Source organism: Python bivittatus, unplaced genomic scaffold (genome assembly GCF_059951505.1).
Source record: "Python bivittatus isolate LINGU-HERP-01145 unplaced genomic scaffold, Pbiv_v1 ctg000980_np1212, whole genome shotgun sequence".
NCBI classification, from domain to species: domain Eukaryota; kingdom Metazoa; phylum Chordata; class Lepidosauria; order Squamata; family Pythonidae; genus Python; species Python bivittatus.
This window is the reverse complement of record NW_028277125.1, coordinates 3,099,068-3,112,968: the sequence shown is the minus strand read 5'-3', so window position 1 is coordinate 3,112,968 and position 13,901 is coordinate 3,099,068. Positions and strand designations below refer to the sequence as shown.

The 13,901-nt window shown below is 45.3% G+C and overlaps 1 protein-coding gene across 3 annotated transcripts in view; it reads left to right on the top strand.

Annotated features, from left to right (window-relative positions):
• RUBCN (rubicon autophagy regulator) overlaps nt 1-13,901 on the top strand; it is a 49,528-nt gene that overhangs the window by 30,468 nt on the left and 5,159 nt on the right. For all 3 annotated transcript variants that reach the window (XM_025175448.2, XM_025175447.2, XM_088132497.1), the window contains 9 exons: nt 569-643; nt 1,491-1,551; nt 3,016-3,151; nt 6,106-6,251; nt 7,404-7,468; nt 9,238-9,476; nt 10,053-10,114; nt 12,149-12,302; nt 13,545-13,638. In XM_025175448.2, the coding sequence (XP_025031216.1) occupies nt 569-643; nt 1,491-1,551; nt 3,016-3,151; nt 6,106-6,251; nt 7,404-7,468; nt 9,238-9,476; nt 10,053-10,114; nt 12,149-12,302; nt 13,545-13,638 (1,032 nt within the window). The remainder of the gene's footprint in view (nt 1-568; nt 644-1,490; nt 1,552-3,015; nt 3,152-6,105; nt 6,252-7,403; nt 7,469-9,237; nt 9,477-10,052; nt 10,115-12,148; nt 12,303-13,544; nt 13,639-13,901) is intronic.

Genomic DNA, 13,901 nt, shown 5'->3' with positions numbered 1-13,901 from the left:
TCTGGGAGTTGAAGTCCACACTTCTGAAAGTTGCTAAAGTTGAGAAACACTGGTGTAGAGCAGTCTTTTCTGTCATGTACATCACTTTGGATTCAAAGACATAAAGGAGCTGTGGAGGAGGTGAAGGTGTTCCCATAGCACCTGCCCACCAGTCCTTAAAAAGTACCTATACTTTTCCCAGGGTCACAGGGTTGCCTTCTGCAAATGCCATGTGATCTTTGGAAAAGGCTTCTTTCATTTAAGCAGTTACAGCAGGTGCCACATGCGCTGTCATCTGCACGCTGAAGCATCTTTGAATCCAAAGGGCACTGCAAGCCCAGTATGCAGGGGGTTTGGGTGCCCTCAAAAGCAGTGGGACTGGTGGTCCTGGCCAGAGGCCCGCCTGCACTCTCACACAAGGCCCAGTAGCTCCTCAGCAGACAATGCCGAAAGGTTTCCCACAGAGTAGCAAGTTGAGTAAGTGCTGGTCTGCTGGGAACCAGCCCCTCTGATCTTCCCTCTCATATTAAAACTGGCCCTTCCATCTTCCTGCTGAGACACACTCTTCTGTCATCCCCATGTCATGCAGATGGAAATGAAGGATCCAACCTAATTCACATGTCCAAGAGCGACCTGTCCGTCTCAATGGCCTCATTGTTTTCAGGTAATAACCGTACCCTTCTGAAACATTGGTAAGTCTGTATCAGCCTTGGCATCTAGGCAAAATGGGTTAGGTCACTTTTTGGAAGGTTCAGGAGATTACCTCTCCCACCTAGCATCTTTCAGGTGTCTTAAGGCTGGAACTCCAGTGTATGTGAAAGGGGCCAGATGGGAGCTGGCTGACCTGATGCTTACCTTTGGAGTTCACATTTGACAGAATCCCCAGTAACTGCTTCCACTGGGTTGTATGGAGCCAGAATGATATTAATGTAAGCTGAAGTATGTTACCTTGACATTTGAAAGACTACTGCAGGCCTATAGTTGCACAGTGCTGTGTAAATTGTATGTCTTGTTCTGTAGAGGTAACCCTCGCTGCTGTTGCTTTTACAAACGTAGGTTAGGATCAAGTTCTGCATTGCCCAGTGCCACAGTCTCCTTAAAATGTTTTACAAGGGGGATTTTCAAGTGTGGATAACAAATTTGCCTTGCTGGCATTAAGTTAAGGTCTCTCTAAATCCAGAATTCATCTGCTCTGATGTCTCTGGAAATATGTGAACAGAACTCCTGGTCCAGAACTAAATAAAGTCTATGCACATGACCCTTTCCTAGATGGGTGTACGTGGATCTGACAGGGTGAAGGAAGTCTCTACCCTTGTCTCCTGTGAACATAATGCAAGGACCTGCTTGGCTGAGGGTTTGACTTGGCAGATCTGGAAGTGTTTCTGTTGAGTTGAGAACATCCCTGGTAGGGTTATCAGATATTTAATCAGTGATGGACCCATTTCGATTATTAAATCAATAGGGATCCATTAAATCTAACTTTTCTTCATCTTCACTATGTTGCAACTTAGATGCAGACATCAAGAAGAACAGGACTCCAAGCAAAAAGTCCTTCCTTTCCTCTGGTTCCATGTATGTATGCCTACTGCTGATAACTTCATTCTTCCCCCTCAGTCCAGCCCAACCTGGATTGAGTCAGGTTTTTCCTGTGAATCATGCATATGGATGATGTGGAGAGCCAAAATGTAGGTGGGAACCACTTATAGAATCACAATGTTGGAAAAGACCCTGACGATCATCTAGTCCAACTCTCTGTAATGGTCAGAAAAACAGTTAAAACCAGTTGGTTGCTAGTTCTAAAAGCATCAGGTCAGAAAGATGGCAAGGGTTTTGTCAGGACTACTCCTGGTGGATATGAAGTTTGGGGGCTGGGTTGGGGAGGTTGATAAATGCCACCTGCAGAAGTTCTGTTCAGAATTATTCTGAGGCTGGATCCACCATAGCTTGAAGCCATCTTCAGGACAGCTTAATTAAAAGCCAACTTGTGGAGGTGGGGCAAGACTCACTGGAGGGTCTTCAATTGCTCATCCCTGTTGCAGCAGGATGTCCTCAGCAGGAAGTAATACTGAAGCCCCAGGGTCTGAGAAAAGCATTTGCTTCTATCCTCCACAGGGACGGGGTGAGCCCAAAATGGAACATGCAGGAGAGGGGACAGTAGTTAAGACCAGATGGGAGGCAGAGCAGTCAAATACATGGGAGGAGGCGCTTCATATTGGGAGAGCAGGGGGGACACCTTCCAGCATTGGGCCCATGCCAGGAAATGTCCTGGCAGTCGATTGGACTGGAAGGAAGAGGAGAGGAAGAGAGAAAGGGAAGAAAGAGAAGAGGGGAGACCTTGTCTGGTTCTACCTCCGAAAAGCTTCATATAATAGTATGTGGGATAGGCCTTGGGAGACTTGGCCAAGAGATGCCGCCTAGGGAATGGTCAGATAAGAGAGGGCATAGCCCTTAGCTGGATAGTGGACGTGACGAGCTCAGAAGGGCCCCTCCCTAGTTTCTTGGGTTATAAATGAGATGCAAGATTCTGTCAGTGTAGCTCTACACCAAAATAGAATTAGCTTATCTAGTTGTGTTTCCTGTCCGGTCTACCTGATAAGGCTGACATGTCTTGCAAGTCTGAAAGTACAATTATTCCCCTGTCTCCCTTACAGCCTAAGAAACTAAGGAGGGTCCCTTCTGAGCCTCTTGCCCTGCCCACTATCCAGCTGTGGGCTATGTCATCTCTTATCCGACCATTCCCTTGGCAGTGTCTCTTGGCCCAGGCTCCCAAGGCCTTTCCCACATACCATTATACTTCCTCCAGAAAAGAGTGTTCCCAATCCTGCCTGTAGGGGAGAGTCTGAGGCAGTGTTTTTCAACCTTAGCAACTTTAAGATGTGTGGACTTCAACTCCCAGAATTCCTCAGCCAACATGGCTGGGGAATTCTGGGAGTTGGTCCACACATCTTAAAGTTGCCATGGTTGAAAAACACTGGTCTCAAGGGATGTTCTTTCCTGTTGCTTTACGTTGTTTGTCATCTCGGACACTTTCTCCAGGAGTCACCACACCTTCCTCAATTCGAACTCGGCAGAAGCTGTAGCCATGGGCTTACTGAAGCAGTTTGAAGGGATGCAACTGCCTGCAGCCTCGGAACTGGAGTGGCTCGTGCCCGAGCACGATGCCCCGCAGAAGGTAGGTTCTTACCAAATCCCCTTCTCTGAGCTGAAAGTCAGCTATCATGCCCCTCTGTAATTTACCTTAGTCTGGTTCCTACTGGATATCTTGAAATGCAATTCTCCTTAGTGAGTTTGGAAATTGTAGTTGGTTGATTCAGCCTTTTGAGGTAGGTCAGGTTAAGTAGAGATTCCAGGAATGCTACTTTACTGTTGTAGGCTATACAGGTAGTTCTTGGGTTACAATGGCAATTGGGACTGGAATTTCCATCACTAAGCAATGCAGTTGTAAAGTGCGATGTCACGTGACCACGTTGCTTAGCAACAGCAATCCAGGCTGTCCCGGTTGTCATCGTAACCCAAGGACCCCATGGGTTGTCAAGCGAGGATCTCACACCATCATGACTTCCAACTTCCTGCCGGCTCCCCCACTGACTTTGCTTGTGGGAAGCTGGCAGGGAATGTCGGAAATTGCGATCCTGTGACTGCAGGGATGCTGCAACAGCTGGAACTCCAAGGACCAGTCATAAGTACCACTCATTCAGCACTGTTATAACTTTGAATGGTTGCTGAACTAACAGTAGTAACCTGAAGACTACCTGTACTAATAGAGTCAGGAAAGCCTGTCCAAGTTACTCTCTGTCCCATCTTATGCTAAACCAAACTCAAGTTCTGAGTTTCTTTCTCAGGTTTCCTTCTATCTGGGTAAGCTCTTCTCCAAGTCCCCCCTTAACGGCTCTCCCCCACCCTCCCCAAGGTCAGCTCTACATGCCTTTAACCCCCCGAACAGGGCATCTTCTTTGCCTGGCTAGAAAGTCCTGGAGTGGCCGAAGAACACAGTCAGGCTTCCCTTGCCATTAGCCTCATGCCTGAGACCGTTCTGCCGGACTGAGCCTTTCCAAAATGGCTGACTGCTTCGTTGTCAGATCGCTTCTGTTACTTCCCTCCTCTTAGCACGGAAAGGAGGCATGAGTTGAAATGCTGGGGCCCTTTTTCTAATGGGGAGATTGTGTCACAGCCCACTGCTCTTCTCTTTTACGTGGCTTACAGTCTGTGCAGTTGAGGCCTGGTGTTTCAAGAGCCAGCTGCGTCCCCTTGATAAGAAGGAGGTCACTCCCTCAATGGTCAGCTGCTGGTCAGCTGCTTCTTCCCAGCAGCAGTCTTTCCATAGCAGCTTTTCTTCCCCGCGAGCTTTGGAAGATTTGGGGGGGAATTAACATGATAGAATATTTTGTGTTGGTTTTCAGGGTCCAATAAAGTTTCTTAAAAAGCTTTTTAAGCGCCCCAAGTGGTATAAGAAAAGACGGCTTTCCCTCAAGCTCCTGCTGGTATGTTCCAAGGCGGGGAGGGCGTTTGCCCGGGCATTGTGCTGACCGTGTGCTCTAACAGCTTTTCTGAAGTGTGCATAAGAAATGCGCTGGGCGTGCTGGCGTGGTTTGATGTGGAGTGTCGAGCCAGCTCTGTTGCAGCAGAGGAGAGTAGCAGGCATGTCACCAGGGCTGTTTGCAGGGGGAACCAGCAGCTGAATCAGAGTTTTGCAAATATGTGTGCTCAGATTGCATCCCTGAGCCGGAACTTCTCATGTAAGAATTCAGATACCATTTGAAAACTTTTTGGTGTGTGATGGACCAGCCACAGGAGCAAAGGTCTAGTTGACGTATCTGCACCCATGCAGAATAGACAGTGTTCACCCCTCATGCTCCCGAGACAAAACCCTAGCAGAGGCATTCACACTTCATGCTAAACTTCGCTAGTTTTAACTTTGTGTGTGTGTGTGTGTGTGTGTGTGTAGAGCTTAGTTTGTTATGTAAATCCAGGCCGCTTGATAAGTTGGAGGTTCGTTCTTTGGTGTGAATCCAGAACATGAGTGGATTCAGTAACCAGGTTAAGTGTGTTGTGTGAACGTGGCAGGCTTTGTTTAATGTTGAAGTTGCGAGGGGTAGAGGCCTTCTAGGAGTGCTACAGTCATGAGAAGCCCCTAGAAGTGGGAGAGGGGGCTTTTAGAAAAGAAAACAGCCCTGTTTACATACCTTGACGGGTTGCACAAGCTGAGCCAAAACAACTAACAGTGCTAGTGTGGAATCTGAACAGGGTGGTCTTAGGACAGGGCTAGGGTCCTCTCTGCTTTGCTGTAGCTGTTTTAAGTTGAGCTCTTTCTGATTCAATCCTGCATCAGCTTTGCAAATGCGTCTTAGCTGCGACTGGTAGTTCTGCGTGTCAGCTTTTTCCCATGATGCTCCTTTTCTCCGTTTTGGGATATTATCCTTCCTCTACCTTTTAGAAACTCAGAGTTAAAGAATTCACAGAAATCCTATTCCTAAGGGAGCTCTTATTACTAGGACTTTAAGTAATTCCAGAAGGAAACTCATCAAAAACATTCCAGGCACTTCCTGTTATTTTTCAGTTTATGCCATTCTAAAAATCTCCCCCACATGTAAATACGTTTTTAAAAAGAATTTACCTAGCCTTATGTGAATGTTCCAAAAATAAATAAGAAATTATGTGAGTGTGATATTAGTCTATCGTAAGAATGAATAAGTCCATGCTGATGATTTCCTATTGGACATAGAATAACGGCTGGGCTCTTTTCCCATGAACAGCAGAAACTTTGAGTCGGGTTATTGTCATGTTCATTACGCTTGCGTCTCATCAGAAGGCTTCGTTAAGATTCTGGCAAGGAGAAAAGTGTGCCTTTTGAGTTGGGGAAGGATGAGTCCACTCTGAGCCATTGTGGCTGCAAAGCAGTATTCTCTAACCTTGAAAAATGTTGGATTGGATTCCCAGTTAGACCACACTGACTAGAGTCCTCTGGAGTTGGGCAGCCAGTGAATTTAAATAAATAAATTAATTAAACAAATGCTGGCCTGGGAAATGCAATGCAATGCATCTGAAGGGCAGAAGGTTAGAGAAGGCCACAACAAAACAGAACCAGGTGGTGGTTCTCTTTGCATTGTACTTGCTTTCTTTTTACAGCTGTTGCCAATTCCTGATTCTGTGCCCATCTCGCCGGATGATGGAGAACATGCAGATATTTACAAGCTTCGCATCCGGGTGCGGGGGAACCTGGAGTGGGCCCCTCCACGCCCACAGATCATCTTCAATATCCACCCAGCACCAACGTAAGGAGGACTGTTTGTGGTCTGTGATGTGGTGGTGGTGGGGGGGGCGTGTCATTTGTGTCTTGACCAGGTTCTGTGCAAAGCAGCAGAAAGTATGAAACAAATTCTAGGGAGCACAGTGGAGAATGGAAGCAATTTAAGCTATCTTATCCAGAGTCGGCCCAGTCCTTCAGTTATTTCCAGTGAAGACTGGAATAGCTTTAAAATAGTGAATCTTAACATTTCGCTTTATGTAGGCTATCATCAAAAGCTTTTAAAGACTGCCCCACAAGGCAGAGATCAGCAATTTGCCATTTGTGTGCACTGTGGCATGTCTTCACCTCTCTAGATGAACCCCAACACTAAATAAAAATAGCAAATGTCCCAGATCCCCCAAATCTTATGAAATCTTGCGAGATTTTGAGTGAGAAAGCTGAAATCTTAACTTGGTTTGATATTCTCCCAAGTAAGAGTGAAAAAGAGGGGGACGCCCACACAAGGACAACCTGTGGTACTGTGGTGGACCACCAGTAGTCACTGAACCACAGTTTGAGAATATTGATTGAAATGGTTTTAGGCTGGTGTTCCATAGGAGCATGCAAAATGTTTCACATTCGATACATCCAGTTTTGGGTGCAAAGTAGCCTGTTTCAAATGGACTTGTTTTGAGCTGTTTTGCCAGTGTGTTGAGGCCAAAACAACTCAAAACTATGCTTTGGACTCAAAATGTTTCTGAAATGTACAACAAAGCCTATTTCACACTCAGAAAAGGGCATTTCAAACTAAAAAATGAGGTGTTTCAGATCTCAGATAGCTTGAATTCAAAAAGTTTAGCACATCTCTAGTCTTCCAGATTCCACTTGGTGATAGAGGGACTGGTTGTTGGACTGAATGAAAACTAACTTATTGATCCATTGAGTTCCCCTGAGGCGGATGACTGGTAGGACTCTTACGAAGGGAATTATGCATTTCCAGATCATCCCAGGGGCCAAATTGGGGACATCTGGGGAATTTGTTTTCCACGCACCTCATTTCTGAGGCGTTGCCCTCAAACATTCCTTCATCAAGCTAACAACATCCACTGGTGAAAAACTCCACCTCTTGAGAGCTGAGAAGTGAGTTGGAGAAAAGGGCTTTTTTTTTTCTTTAGTATCCTGAATTTCTGTTTTGTAGGAGGAAGGCAGCAGTAGCCAAGCAGAACTACCGCTGTGCTGGCTGTGGGATCAGGACAGATTTTGGTGAGTTCTTGACTTGGGAGAGTTCTGAAGGCCCAACTTTTGCCTAGACCTTCAGGGTAGTTGTTTTAATTCCAACTTTCCTTGGAGCCCTCAGAGGAGCTGGACTACAACCTCTGCCTTCCCATTCCAATCACATGCCTTCCAAATTAGCTATGGGGTATCTAGGAAAATGTTCCCCTTAATCCTGATTTAAGTGCAATAAACCAACAGCTGAAAAGTGCTTTGAAGATTTACTGATCTACAATCACAGGGTGTCCTCTTAGAGAAGACAAAAGTTAACAAGCAACCAGTTATCAGGTTGGTTGCAGTCATCCCATGACATCAACTTCATCCGTACCTTATTAGGCACAAACAAGGGCTGATTTAGGAAAAGAACATACTGTCCCTTGAGCACACATAGTTATTTCTAACTTGCTTTTTTCTCTGGGAACTATACAGAGGCAAAATTTGACAAAGCTTGTTTCTTCTAGCCTTATTGCTTATTCCGTTCCCTTCTGGGAAATTCAATTTGTGCACCTTATCTGCTACTGGATGGCTTCTATCTTAATCTGTTGGGTGCAACCTAAATATGGCTTTCGTTATGCCTGCCAATGTTTTCCAATTCTGGGTGTGTGCATATGTTGGGGAAGCCTATCTTCACTCCTTTCCATGTGTATGGAAAGAAAGAGAGTGGGCCCCATTCTTCATTCTAGTTTTTGTGAATCTTCCATATGGGTGCCAGCACAGTATTCTTCTCAGATGTTCTATGGATAAGAGAAGCGCTCTAAGGACCCAATCCCTAGGCAACATGTCCAGGGGTGGCTTTCACCATTTCTCTCAGCTCCTTTGATCACTATAGCAGTCCATGGAAATGAAAGGCACTAGGCCTATCTGAATAGGGCAAGTGTTGTAAATTAACAGATGGCTCTTCAAAGAACCAAAGATCAAATTACAGATAAGTAACTTTTGAGGCATATGTGCTTCACATATGTGGGTTAATAGTCTGTATCACCTTAGAAGGGGATACTAATGGTTTCAGAACCAAGGTGGCTAACAGTGGTGGTTAGTACAGCATCCTGTTTGGACCGAATATTCAATTTGTCATGTTTTATGAAGGTGGACAGTTGGACTCAGATTGTCCCTCTGCATAATCCTTATAATGCACTGCGCCTGAGGCCAGAGGTTGAGATGGAGATAGCTTGTGGATGTCTCTAAATGCTTTCCAATGTAGAATTTTGCTATGTTAAAGCAGAGGGTGGAGCTAATAACCACCCATCTGGAGAAACATTGAGCTGAAAGTGGAAGGTCTTTTGCTCCTTCTTAACATATAAGCAAGTAAAGGTCCCTGTGAAAAAGATCCTGTTCAGTGAAGGTAGAAAGCAAGCAACTTCACACTTGGGATCAGGAATATTTGCTCTAGAATTAGGGAGTGTTCATGCCAAAGGCTTCCCAGATTCAGGGAGAACTTTATTGTAAGGTGGTTTCCCAACCTTGTGATTTCCAGATGTTTAGACTTCAGCTCTGAAAATCAAGAAAAATAAAACAAAACCTGTCTCATTGAAGAACTGGAGGAGATAGAAACAATGGAGGCAAATGAAGGAGTCCCACCTAGACAGACAGATCCCTTAGTGCCAGCCCTTTTTCCAGAAGACTCCCTTAGTTCTAGAATGTTCTGAGGTTGGTAATGAGCCCCAATGCTCATGGACAGGCAGAGCCAAAATGCACCATCTGCATATCTCTTCTCTCTTAAACCTCTTCCTTTTCCTCTCTTTCTTCACCTGGGCCATCAGATTACATCAAGCGCATGCGCTACTGTGAATACCTGGGCAAATACTTCTGCCAGTGCTGTCACGAGAATGCTCAGATGGTCATTCCAAGCCGCATCCTTCGCAAGTGGGACTTCAGCAAATACTATGTCAGCAATTTCTCCAAGGACTTGCTGTACAAGATCTGGAATGATCCCCTCTTCAATGTGCAGGACATTAACTCTGCCCTCTACCGTAAGGTCAAGCTTCTCAATCAAGTCAGGGTAAGGCATCTGGAGTTTGAAGCCATGCTTTGGGTCAATTCTCTACTGCCGAGACACATAGGACTTACATTAGTTTGAGGTCAAGGCACGTCCAAAGTTCTCACCAAATTCCATTCAGAGAGGGCTGAAATTCCTACTCTGTGTTCTTAGTCCGGAACTTCACAGAAAATCCTGAGAAGAGGAAAAGACCACTCAGCCAGCTCATGGAGAATGTGCTTTTGCTCAAAGTAAACATGAGACAAATGGAAGAGGGGGAAAGAAGGACATTTCTAGACCAGCTTTACCTCACCTGGTGTCCTTCAGATGTGTTCAAATTGCAGCTCACAGGTTGATGCAAGTTTATGCAGGTCATAGTTAGACTGACTGTACACTACCACACCTTAAATTGTCTGATGTTCTTCAGAATCACTTCTTACATTAAACACGCCTATAGATTTTTCTTTCCTATGCAACCATGCATTTTACTGGTTATGGGAATGCTGGGACTTGGGAACCACTCACCTGATTCTTCTAAAATGAGCAGTGTGTGTAAAACTACTTTCTCTCCTGAATTCATGCCTTCTTGGTCTCTTCCAGCTTTTGAGAATCCAGCTGTACCACATGAAGAACATGTTCAAGACGTGTCGCCTAGCTAAAGGGTAAGGATTCCAGAAGTCTGTTTTGGAGAGCCCATCATCATTGTAAAACGAGAGCAGGCTAGAAGCAGTGAGTTGGTGTCAGAGCAGATAGCACAGTGAAGATGTTGACTGAGTGCAAGGCAGCTGTGAGAAAAGGCAAATTTCGTGCTCAGGAACTTTAAGAAAAGGGCTAAAAATAGAACTGCCAACATTGTAATGTCCTTATGCAAATGTATCATCCATCTACAATATATCTAGATGATACTATCTGCCATATCTGTCTATAGTTTTAGTTGCAACATTTGAAAAGGATATCATTGGAGGCAAACCAGGTTAGTCTCTAGTAGTCAAAAATCGGGAGTTTGGTAGGACTTTTCATCTTATCCAATTTCATTCAGAGGCATAACGTTTTCATAAGTTGCTACTCACATAAGCTTATACCTTTGAATAAAATTTGCTAGTCAAGAAAGGTCTTATTAGACTCCCCCTGATTTGAAAGGGTATAGCAGAACTGGAAAAAGGGTAGCCAAAATTATCAGGGAGCTCAAATATCTTCCCTAAAAGAAGAGGCTAGAATGGGGGATCCTTTTGTTTGGGGGGGAAAAAAAACAGCCATGGGGACATGGTTGAGATTTAGAAGACCATGCATGGCCAGGAAAGCAGAGAGGGAGAAGCTTTTCTCTCCTTTGTGAACATGAGGGCCAGGGATAAGCCAATGGAAGGAGATTTCAGAAGAACCAAAGTATTTCTCTAGTTGAGTTCATTTCCACAAGATGTGGTGGGATTGGATAGTCAGGGAAGGCAGATATATCAAGCCTTCTTTATTGCCCCTGGAATGGAGCAGCCTGCCTCCAAAAACCCCAGTTGCAGGGGTACAACAGTGAGAAAGGGGTTTGTGAGCACCCCAGAGGCACCTGGATGGCCATCCTGAGAAGTAAAATGCTGGACTAAGATGACTTTTCATCCGATCCACTAGAGCTAGATCCACTAGATCTTAAAGCATTCTTCTTCCAAATGTCAGCACCCTTCAAGGTGCTCAGGATACCTTCCTGGTGTTTTAAGGTACTGGTCCCATGAGCCCAGGCCAGAAAGACCATCAGTCAAGGATGGTGAGATATGTAATGTAAAGTATCCAGAGGGTACCACGTTGCCAGCTCTGCTCTGAGGCATGTGCTTGCAGCTAGATAGAGCATGGACTTTTGGTTTTCAGATATCTCCCTCCTTCTCAGAGGAGCACAAACCACATTCTAGGCGGTTCCTGAGCTTTGATCTAAGGGAGCATGAAAAATCCTGCATACATCCTGTATGAAGATGACTCAGAACCTATTTTTGCTAAGCCTGCACAGGCTGGAAAATCCCAGATTCCAGGCAGCACCCCTAGAGAGTCTCCTTGCCCCAACTGTCATCTTGCATGTGAAGATCTAAGTATAAGAGATTTGGTTCCAGTTCTCTCCATGAGAGCCAGTTTGGCCTGGTGATTAAGGCACTGGACTAGAACTAGGGAAAACCTGAGTCCTAGTTCTGCCTTAAGCACAGAAACCAGCCGGGCAACTTTAGGCCAGTCCCTCTCTCTCAGCCATAGGAAGAAGACAAGAGCAAACCACTTCCAAAAACGTTGCCTAGAAAACCGCACAGATCTGTCCATGTAGGCAGCAGGAGTCAATACTGATTCAAAGACACCAAAAAACCTCCAAACCTGAGAAATGTCAAGTGTACAATAACCTTTGTGTGGCTTTGAACAACTGACTTGTATCTTATTGATGCAACCCAGACAGAACAGAGATGCCTCTGAATTCCTAAGACAAAACCTAGAAATGCTTGCAACATGTTTCCCAGAGGGACTTGAGAAAGGCAGTTGTTAGGGAAAAGGAGCAGAAGAGCAGAGAGAGCATGGGTGTAGACCAGTGTTTCTCCACCTTGGCAGCTTGAATCCACACATCTTCAAGCTGCCAAGGTTGAGAAACACCGGTGTACACTAAGCTGCTGCATTTGCAGGAACATTGGCTGCAGGATTGTTGTCCTGTTGCTGAACACATGGCTGCTATTCCCCCACAGGCTTCTGGATGCATTTGATGCAGTGCCGGGTCACCTGACAGAGGACCTTCACCTCTATTCCTTAAATGACCTAAGCGCCACCAAGAAGGGAGAGCTTGTTCCCCGCTTGACGGAGCTCCTCCGGGTGGGAGAACTACATGTTGAGAGATGCATGGTAAGTGCTCAGACCCGATTCCTTTCTTCCCTCTTCCATTTCTATTGCCTCTCTGTTTCCCCACTGAGTTGGATGTAGCCCTTCCTAGTGCTTGAGAAGTTTGGGGTCTACTTAAGCTGAAGTACGGTGAACAGTGGATAAACTGCAGGTGGGTCGTGATTAGCATGAGTTCAAATAGTGCGAAATTCGATTTAGTGCGATTTATAAATTGATATCAGGTTGCATTTAATGCGAACCAAAATTCGGTTAGTGCAAGGCTAGTGCACGTGGGGTTGAGACTAGTGCATGTGGTTGCCCTTCGAGTTTTAAGCGGTAATTGTTTGTGCAAAATGGAGGAAAGGAAGATTCCATTCAAAGACAGCTCAAAAAAGAAGAGGCTCGCTTTGAAGAACTACAGCAGCATCCAGAAGATAGCAGTATGCTTTGGATATGGGTTTACCCTCTTTTACTGTTGTACAGTATTTCATTAATAAACATGCAAAAATTAATGTAAAAAATTTAATGGCCTATTTCTGTCAAGCTGGAACCAATTACCCAAGTTCCATAGAAACATCACTTTGAATAGTGCAAATTTGAATAATGTGATCATTTAGTGGGGTTCATTAACCACACTAATTGAGTCCTTCCTGTATAGAGCTCTTGCACTTTGGTTAAGAGATTCCTGTGCACGTGCCTTTCTGGCCGGAATGGAATATCTAAAAGACAGAAGAGCAATTTGGCTGGTGCGTGTGATTCAGGAACCCCATTCAGGTACGATACAGATATAAACTGTCTTTCCCATAGCCTGGTTCCTTCCAGATACGTTGGCTGAGCTTCTAGAAAAGCAATGCCAGCTTTCTAAATGGCTCTGATTTCTGCTGCTGTTCCATGCTGATTGTCTGAGCTGAATCCCAGTGTGGCTGAAGGGCAACTGGTCTGGAAGGAGGGGAGATGGTATTGCAGGCCAGGGCCTCTCTTCCTCTTTGGAAACGGAACTGCAAAGGAAGTGAGAGATGATCTTGGGGAAGGTAGGAAAAATCCGTTAAGGAGAGGCTTGCAGAAAAGTTGAGAAAGAGGAAAGCATAAGAAAGAATCCCAAAAGGACCCTGCCTCAGTTTTGTTTAGTATACAGGGGGGCAGAGACAAACTCAGACCGGCTTTTGAAGATTCTGTTGCTGTACCATAATACTCCTGGAATCTCTCAGAGGGCTGACCAAAACCTGAGGGGGATTGTTGCATTAGTCCCCCTTTTTTCTCCCCCAGCTGTGCCAAGCGAAGGGCTTCATCTGTGAATTCTGCCAGAATGAGGACGACATCCTCTTTCCCTTTCAGCTGAATAAATGCAGGACGTGTGAAGGTAAGCCATCAAATGGGAGAGCTAAACCCGTATATCCTTAAGGGGAACTTAGCCAGCCTTCATTTGTGGCCTAAGAAAGACCAAACCTCCACATATTCCAGTATTGTTTCCCACTGCGTCCAATCACAAACATCCACAGCCCTCTGGTGGGTGTCTTCAGTGCAGTTCTCCAACTTTCGGTGCTGTACCGTTTCTGAATATGTCAGTGCCAGCTGGCTCTCTTCTCTGCAGATATAATTTCTGGCAATTTGTTCATGGTTGCC